General features: G+C 30.7%; 1 protein-coding gene across 1 annotated transcript; it reads right to left on the bottom strand.

Moving 5' to 3' along the window:
* Positions 1-8,457: 8,457 nt before the first annotated feature.
* LOC126549899 (KRAB-A domain-containing protein 2-like) lies at positions 8,458-9,929 on the bottom strand. Its single transcript, XM_050200299.1, has 4 exons — positions 9,092-9,929; positions 8,936-9,010; positions 8,789-8,854; positions 8,458-8,552 (listed from the first exon to the last, which is right to left on the bottom strand). Exons 1-4 carry the CDS (start codon positions 9,927-9,929, stop codon positions 8,458-8,460), a joined length of 1,074 nt encoding a protein of 357 aa, XP_050056256.1.
* Positions 9,930-10,402: the final 473 nt, after the last annotated feature.

Genomic DNA, 10,402 nt, shown 5'->3' with positions numbered 1-10,402 from the left:
GATTTCCTCTAATGTTATCTTTATTTTTCTAATTTGTATAATATACAGTTATTTTGTGTTTAGATAATCACAATAGCCTCTAATTAATAAGTAAATGTAATTGAAAAATTGTATTTCAGATTGACATAGATGTTCTAAAAACAATGTCTACTGAAGATACCACATTAAAAATGTACTTACCTAAATATGGTGACCGTTTAGCATTGTTAAATTATTCAAAACAAGCCAATCCACATCAAAAAGAAAAAGTGCTCTCTTTGATAAATTGATGTCTTAGGTAAAAAAAAATAATGACATGGATGAGTGTTATGGGCTACGAGATATCTATAAGATATCTACGAGATTACAAGGCTAAGTTAGTATGACCATGCCTCGTGTCAAGGGTAATGCGGATGCTACTATGACCATGACACGTGTCGGGATAGTAAGCGCACCAATAATTACAGTGCACTAATGATGCATTTGAGATGTTATTGCACATTCTCAAATTCGTGTCCGAATTTGCAACAACAACAACAAGGACGCCTGGTTTTACCCAGAAGGCGACAACACGACGTAAACAAGAGACGCACCACAATATATAAGGGAGCCCGAAGACCAGCAACGGCAGATGTACCAAAGCTATCAACAACTGAGCACTTTCACGTCACTCAGCCACTTATTTGTTTGTATGCAATAAAACATATTACGTTATTAAGTTTAACTTTCATTCAAATTAACCATTTGGATTCAAATCTGATACTGGCACGCAACAATTTGGCGCAGTCGGTAGGATTCACTTTTCAAGGAGGCAAACCGTCAAAGGCTACCATCAACAAGGAAGACTTGTACAACCTTCTTCGTTGATAACTCCAGAAGAGAAGACCATTCAATTCAACGTTGCAGAAAGTATCAGACAGGATGACAACATCAACGAACGTCGCATTATTGTGAGTGAATCGTTAATTAAATTATTACACGGATATATGTTACAAAAATATAAAACCTAAGAAATATCATTTAAGTAACTGAATATATTTAAGTAGGTCGTAAAAAAACTATTTAGGAATTTTTTTTGATTATTAAAGGGCAATGATTTATTTGAATTATTATTGAGAAATATTGAGTTATTATATTATTATTGAGGGCATATTGAGTTATTTGAGTTATTATTGAATTATTATATTATTGTGAGGGCATATTGTTGAATTATTGAGATTATTATTGAGAATTCTTATTGAGGGCATATTGTGAATTATTGAGATTATTATTGAGAATTATTATTGAGGGCATATTGTGAATTTTTGATATTATTATTGAGAATTATTTTTGAGGGCATATTGTTGAATTATTGAGATTATTATTGAGGGCATATTGTTGAATTATTGAGATTATTATTGAGAATTATTAAAGGGCATATATTATTGAGATTTATTATTGAGTTATATTATTATAGTTGATTGTAAAACGTATCAAATGAGTGTGAAAGCAATTTATGGAGAACACAGGTACATCTCCTTTGGAAGTAGCTAATCCATCGAATAAGACGTCTTTAGAAACTCCAGATTTGAGTTTAGAAGTATTAAATAAAACCCAACAATTGATTAATTTGGGAAGCCCTAGTAGAAGCCCTAGCCCTAGTAAAAGCCCTAGCCCTATTGAAAGCCCGAAAGAACGCCCTAGTCTATTTAGAAGCCCAAGTGAACGCCAGAGCGCGAAAATAACATACAGCTTGGAGAGAAGTTTAAGTTTAGACAATAAAAAGGTTACACGTAGCAAGGTTACGGACGATTTTGAACATACTGAGTTAACGTTCGGGAGAAAACCGCGTGTAAAGAAAATGGTTACCATAAAATTAGAGGAAGCATTTAAGCTTATACCTATGTGTACGGGAGAATACGATATCTATCCGTTCACAAATGCATGTGATATGGCAGTAAATTTGGTTGAAGAAAAATGCGCACCGACTTAGTTAAATATATAACAACTAGGTTATCCGGTAGAGCATTAGAAATGATAAAATATAAAAATGTTACTAAATGGGTATACATTAAGAGTTATTTATCGGATGCTTTTGAAGATACGACAACTGCTTCAAGTTTGCAGATACAATTAAATTCCATTAAGATGCGTCATGGTGAAGACGTCAATGATTATTGCCATAGAGTAGAGAAATTGTATTATAAATTATGTAATGCGTGTACACTTAATAAAGAGGAATCAGAAGCAAAAGTAATTCACGAAACTTTAAAAGAACAAACACTGAATATTTTTATAAAAGGATTAATAAGTCCTATAAGAACAATTGTAAAGGCACGAAATCCTAAAACATTAGAGGTAGCTAAGCAATTGGCAAAGGCAGAAGAAGTAGAATATAATTCAGAAAGAGAAAATAACGGATACAGGAACGATTTTAATAAAGGCAATTATAATGCTTTACGACAAAATAATAATAATTTCCAACGTGTGAATAATACAAGAAATAATAATACAAATAGTCGTAATAGGAATTTCCAACCAAATAACTTTAGTAAACCGAGTTATCAAGGACGGACAAATAATTACACTCAGCAAAATAATTTTAATAGACCACCTATTAAATGCTATAACTGTAATGGTAATCACTATGCAGCTCAATGTAGAAATAAGCCTGCAAGTAATAATAATCGTCCATCTAATCGGAATAGTTTTACTCAACCACCAACAAATTATAACGCACGCGCAACCACATGTGCATATTGTAAACGAAGTGGCCATGATATAAGTGCATGTTATAAAAAACGTAATAATGAAAGTAGGAACCGCAATTCAGGAAACGTGAACGTGTCGGGCGAGGACCGTGGTACTCGTTCGATAAACCAAATAATCGCGGAGGAAATGCACAATGTTACCACATCGTCGCTGCTTTAGAAAACAATCACATAACATGTATATCACCTGCGAGCAAAACAAACGAGTTAAATTTATTAATAGATACAGGTAGTCAGGTGAATATACTTAAGATAAATTGTTTACAAGGACAATTAAATATAGATGAAACACAAAAAATTAATTAAGAGGCATTCATAAGGAGTTAATACAAACATTAGGCAAAATAAAAATACCAGTTATAATAAATAACAAAAATATAGACATAGAATTTTATGTAGTGGGAATGCAATTTCCTATACCTAAGGACGGTATATTAGGACATGAATTTTTACTAAAAACAAAGTAATGGTGGACGTAGCCAAAAATAGGTTAATTATTCAAGATGATGAAGCAACCTTGCACAAAGAACATTGCGGTTCTGTGATTTAAATTGCAACCACGTACGGAAACCGTCGTAGAAATAGCAATAGCTGACCCAGTCGTGGAAAGTAAAAGTATATACATACACAAACAACAAATTACGAAGGACGTATATTACAGTAGTACGGTGTCTAGTGTCTACTGTGAATAAAGGGAAAGCAATAGTTAGTATGTTAAATATATCTGAGGAGATAAAAGACATAGATGTAACCGATATAAATAAGATAAATTATGATAGTGAATATGAGATATATACGGTAGAAACAAAAAATAATTATAATGAACGTATAACGCGTTTGAGACAAATAATAAGAACCGATCATATGGATGAGAATGAGAAAAAATCTATTTATAAAATATGCGAGAAGTATAATAACATATTTCATATGGAAGGGGACATGCTAACCTTCACTAACGCGGGAACTCATATAATAAGATTAAAAAACGACCAACCGCCTATATACCGAAGACCTTATAGACTTCCTCATGCACAACAAGATGAGATAAATACGCAAATTAAGAAACTTGAGGATAACGATATTATTGAAAGTTCAAGGAGTCCTTGGAACTCTCCTCTTTTACTAGTGCGAAAGAAAATTGACAATTCAGGTAAACAAAAGTTTAGAATAGTGGTAGACTTTAGAGCATTAAATGAAGTCACCATAAATGAATTCCATCCTCTGCCTAATATTACAGAAATATTGGACCAGTTAGGACAATGTCAATTATTCTCTGTTCTCGATCTTCTAGTGGGTTTTATCAAACAAATTAAAAAAAGAATCACGAGAATTAACAGCCTTTTCAACCAATCAAGGTCATTGGCATTTTAAACGTATGATTCAAGGCATGAAAACTAGTCCTGGAACTTTTTAAAGAGTTATGAATTCAGCTTTAGCTGGTTTAATAGGAATAAAATGTTTAGTATATTTAGACGACATAATTGTTTACGGGAAAAATTTGTATGATCATAATGAGAAGTTAGTAGAAGTATTTGAGCGATTACAAATAACAATTTGAAGTTACAACCAGATAAATGTGAATTTTTAAAACGTGAATGTGTATATTTGGGACACATAATATCAGAAAATGGAATTAAACCTGATGAAAGAAAGTGAAATCTGTGTTAGAATTTCCAAAACCAACTAATGTAAAAGATAAAATCATTTTTAGGTTCGAGCTTCAGGGAAATATGTTTGTAGAACATCTCTAAGTGTAGATTCATAATCACTTATTATAATCCTTGGAGAAATGTTTGCTAAAAGATTATCTTTAACATATCGAAATACACTGTCATAAGAATTCCTAGACTTCGATTCCATTAGTGCGATAAAAATTGGTATTGATTATAGATAAAAAATAAATTAATGAACATCAATTTAATAAAAACAATTGTAAGTTAAATTTTTGTTTTAGGTATAATATACTTACATAATTTTGTATCATAGCATGCACGCTCAATAATTGATAGCCCATGTTTACTGGAACCACTTTAAAAGTAACGTCTACATGAAACTCCTCAATTCCAGTTCCACAAAAACTTTGTGACAAAACTGGACATGCAAATATCAGGCTAGTTTTACCATCAAGGTCACGAATACAGCTCCTAAATATCGTAATGTCACAACAATTGTATCTTTGAAGATGTCCATTATCAAATAAGGATGCTAGTTCCTGAAGGTTCCCAGGCAATCTAGGCATTGCTGACCTACGGGCCAAACGCATTAAAGATTCAGCTGTAGGCCATGGATATAAGGTAGCTATTATTGGATGCCTAAATCAATAAATAAGTATATGCAATTATAATTAATTTTTCAATAATAAAACTTCTAAAATTTACCTTAGGCACTCTTCGTCGTAAATTTCTTTTAATAAAATATTTTCAGCAGCAGCTCTTCTTTTTAGTACTGATTTTAAAGCATCTACTAATTGATGGGTATCATCTTCACGCTCATGGTTAGAGTGAGACCTCATCACTATAATTGTTCCGTCGACCATCTTTTTCATGGTTCCAGGACAAAAGTGCATGGTACTTTTGCTACATTTGTAATAACTATTGAATAACAATATACAATATTTATGAACTACAAGAATTCATATAAGTCTCGAAATACTCAGAAAATTATTCTGCTTTGGAATATGAAATTAAAAATCTATGTTGTCATTCAAAAAAGTAAAAAACTTAAAAATTATAAGGATAAAAAATATTTAAAAATATAATTTTTTTATAAAAACATTGCTTTTTAACAATTTGAAACTATGTAAAAAAATATTTTCAAAAACATGAATACTTTTGGAAATAATGAGTGTTGTTTGACAAAAAAATCATCCTGTATAATATAGTATTAGGTACCTACTATGTATTTCAAAATAATAAAAAGGATCGTGAGTTAAAAAACAAAAGTATTAACAGTCAATCCACACACATTTAAGCACATAACAGCATAACATAACATAACATAATAGCATTTAACAGTTTTTGATGTAAGATTCCTCATAAGTTGTTCTTACGTAAATCAAATATTTTTGATTATGAGGGTTGTAGGTCAAATTCGTTAAAATTACTAAGTTTTTCAAATTCTTTTGCCAATTAGTTATGTACTCGATTTCGTATATGCAGCTCGAGGCCTAGGTGGAAGTAAATGACGAGTGTCGGCGGTCGGCGGTCGGCGGGTCATTACCATGCATTGTATAATTTAAGTAAACGTATTTTGTATTTTTGTTTCAATAATTTATTTACTTGGCGAGGAATTATTTCTTAAAAAAAAATTTAGAATAATATACATATTAATAATAATATTATAAAAATAATCATAAATACCTAACGCAGCAATGCTATTATAAGGTGATAAACTCTACGAATTTGAAATTAAAAATCACCTTACAATAAAATTACCACAATCTCGTTGGTCTAAAAACATTTTGTGTTACTGGGATATACGGCACTGGCCATTTAATTATTTTGTTCATCACACTTTGTTAATTCCTCGCCAAGTACCTAAATAAATTATTGAAACAAAATACGTTTAGGTACTTAAATTCAATATACTTAGCATTAATTCATGATATCACATCTTTATAGTACTTAATGATCCAATATTTTTTTTCTACTTAGCCATTTTTACACGAAGTTTACGAAGGGTTTTTGTTGTGATTTATACAATATAGATTCACTGTAGTGTAAAACTTTCCAAGTTGGAAATCGAAGCATTATTTCAACTACCTACTTATCGTGTACACGGAAACAAATTTTATAAAAAAAACACATCATTGTAAAATCAACACATCCGCTCAGAATCTAATATAAAATAATATATAATGTATACATAAAATTATTTATAAAAAAATGTAATAGTTATAATGTGTATTAGCTTAATGAACTAAGGTTAAAAAAAATTCGGTGTATATATAATATATTTTCATTATAATATGATGTGTGATTAAGTACTTACGTGATTCCATTTTTTTTACCATTATTATCATATCGGTATCCATCATGATTCATTGTAAAAGTTTGTATATATTTGAGCAGATATAATAATATAAAATTATAATATTCAAAATTTTAAACTACCAACATTAATCCTCCTTGAAGTCTTGATAAAGAATGACAAATTTCAAAACTCAAAAATAAGAATTGTACAGTACCTATATGCTTTATAGTATAGGTATTTCATATTATATTTTATACACATATACCCGTATTGATATATATAAATTAATTATATACATATATACAATTATTATTATTATTTTCACTCAGTTTAGAACTCATTATAATTCAAAAAAGTAATCGAAATAAAATAAAACAAAAACGACCCAACCGGCACCGAGGGTTAAATTTTAAACCGCTACAAATATCAATTTATCACAAAAACTAATTATAATTGGTTCATTATTATTACATATACGCAGAAAATACAATGCTCTCTAAGTAATAAAACAAGTCCGGAGTGATTCGACCTTCGGAAACGACTAATATGTACAAATGATTATTTTTGTCAGAAAAACGAATTTTTCATAACATCGAAATTTCATTATAGTGTAAAAATAGTCGAAAAACACATAAATACGTCTTGTTTTATTTTTAAATTTGTTTAATATCAGTAACCAAATATATTATAAAAGTATAGGGAAAATAATATCCATTTAGAGAATTAGAATTAAATACGTTTAGAGGTGGGTTATTTTTCGTACCGCCGTGCTGGATCGGTTGATATTTTGGTGGGATAAACGTTGTCCCGTCGTGCCGGAAAGAGATAGGTATTGTTCCAACGTTAACACGTTCTGAGCAGGCCTGTGTACCTACATACAATGGTATATCATGATTTTTGTATGATTATATGTACATTCATAAAAAAACAGGAGTTTGTAGGGTACACGCCATGAGCCATTACATTTTGCAGAAAACATTGCATTATACAATTTCATTGTGTGGTATATGTTAAGGTGAAAGACGACATTTGGTGAATGTTGACATTCACTGCTGTTTTTGGTGAATGTTAACTTATTGAATAAATATTCAAAATTTACCAACAGTCACCGGTGAATGTCAACATTCGCAACGATTATCGGTGAGTGTTAACATTCACAATTGAGTTTTGGTGAATGTTAACATTTTGTAAAAAAAAGATTAATACCTTGTGATAAAATAGTTTTTACAAATTAATTCGGCACTCAAAGGGTTAATAATTAAACATAAATTATTTTATTTTATATTATAAAAATTATTTGTTGCAACAAGATAAACTATTATGACATTTTGAATTACAAAAAATTCCTGAAGATCTACAACTACACTTCTTCGATACACACTTTGCCTTTCAATTGCATCTCATGTATCCCTGTCCACCTGTTTGAGAAACTGAAGTGGAAGCTTTCCTTAAGGACACGGATTGGTTAGTAGCAACTTCTTCAGGTGTTAATATTTGTTCTTTACATACAGCAAATGATTACGGGTGTATAATTGATTTATTACACCCTCTTTTGTGCCTAGTGTGTATAATTTATTATCGACAGCTACGACAACTGCCAATATGTTCTGTGGATCCATACGCCCTCGGTCAACATCAGGAACTCGGATACGAACAGTATCACCAGGTTTAGCTGGAGTAAACTTTTGTCTTGATGAACGTAGCATTCTTTCAGCTTGTAATTCAAGTCCCATTCTTGCTGCTGCTCTATTTTGAATCATGTTTTTTTTTTTTTTTTTAATTCATGATCTAGTTTACTTTGCTCAGCATTATCTTCCACCTGCTCAGTGTTATTATATTGGATCTCATTAACTGGAAAATAAATTGATAAATTATTTATTAACCATTTGAAGTTCGACATTTTTCTAAATAAAATTGAATATAACTTATCATTTTATTGTTGACAATTTTTTTTTTATTTTAAATAGTTCTGCTATTTAAAGTAATTTAAAGTAATTTTAGCAACTTAATAAACCAGATATTATAACAAAATATATTTAATTATTATTATTGTATTTAATTATTTATTTATTATAAATATAGTTTACCTAACACTCTCTCTGCAGAATGTATATCATTGCCATTTTGTTCCACTTGCTCAGTGTTATCATCATCTAATAATAATTATAATAATAATAATTAAATTCATTATCTATATCATTTTATTTTTTTAAATTAAATTTGTAGGTACTCACCAATTGACTGTAAAATTGTTTCAAGCTGTTGTAGATCATTGTCATTTTGTTCCACTTGCTCAGTGTTATCATCATCTAATAATAATTATAATAATAATAATTAAATTCATTATCTATATCATTTTATTTTTTTAAATTACATTTGTAGGTACTCACCTATTGACTGAATAATTTGTTCAAGCTGCTCTTCGGTCTCAATGTATTTTATTTGTTCTCGTGGCAATGAACTTGTTGCTAGGCCCCTTTTAGCAACGCTACCAAACATTGCCTCATACGGTGTTTGTTTTATTCCTTGATGATAAGCAGTGTTTTTTGCGAATTGAACAAATGGTAAAGCTTCTGACCATTTTGTTGTTTTCTTATCGTGCATCATGGCTCTGAGTATATTTTGAAAATCTTGATTGGCTCTTTCGATGGAACCTTGACATTGACTATGACGAGGTTTACCGTGAACAATTTTTACACCCTCCCACCTCGAGCACAAATCTATTATAATTTTATTAGAAAACTCTCTCCCATTATCGGAATGTAGAATATTTGGTGCACCGAAAGTGAGGAAAATTGGCAGCAACGTGAGGGCTACTTCCTCTGCTGTTTTGCTCTTCAATGGTCTAAGCTGTATAAATTTAGTGAGATGGTCTTGATAATTCAGAATAAATTTGTACTCACCATCTTTACACGTTTGCATATCGACCAAATCAACTTGACATCGAGAGTTGAGTTCACGACTTATAATTGGCTTTACCACGATCCCTTTCTTTGGGACTTTTTGTTTCCTTTGACATTGAACACACAAGCTCAAAAATAATGTAACTGATTCATAAGTTATATTTTTATACTTTGTTTGTAATTCACTAATTACACGGGTTCGTCTTCCGTGGCCTGTTTTGATATGGGCATCATGGATAATATCGAATAAATCTTCATTTTTTACGAAGTAAATTATTTTTGTATCGCCGGGTTTCAATGGAACAATAAGTTGGTTATGAGACATTATTTTAACGACATCATATCTTTTTAATAACTTGCACACGACGCGTTGCTTACTTTCTTTCCCCTTAAACTTGAGAACGTCTTCAACACATTTGTTATATTTTTCAGCACTCAAATAAAAATTATTATCTTTTCTTTTTTTACTTAAAATAGCGTTGAATTTTTCGTAAAAACTTCTAGTATGTTCTCCATTATACACGTGAAAAATTAGTAGTAACTCGAACGTAGCACAAATTCAATCACGATTCACAACAGTTAACCAAATGAAATACGTCGACACTGATAGATATAAACGTATTTTCCATCACTACTAAATTAGATACGATGACGGACGTATCGCCAATTACGCGATTAAGCAAAAGCTTCGTGTGAGAGAGAGAGATAGGTAGTGGGTACAAACAGATAGACAGATACCGTAACGTTAAACGCATCTCTGATAATATTATATAGATCATTAAACACCGTACGATTAAA

The sequence above is a fragment of the Aphis gossypii genome, chromosome 2 (assembly GCF_020184175.1).
Source record: "Aphis gossypii isolate Hap1 chromosome 2, ASM2018417v2, whole genome shotgun sequence".
NCBI lineage: Eukaryota > Metazoa > Arthropoda > Insecta > Hemiptera > Aphididae > Aphis > Aphis gossypii.
This window is presented reverse-complemented; position numbering and strand designations above follow the sequence as displayed.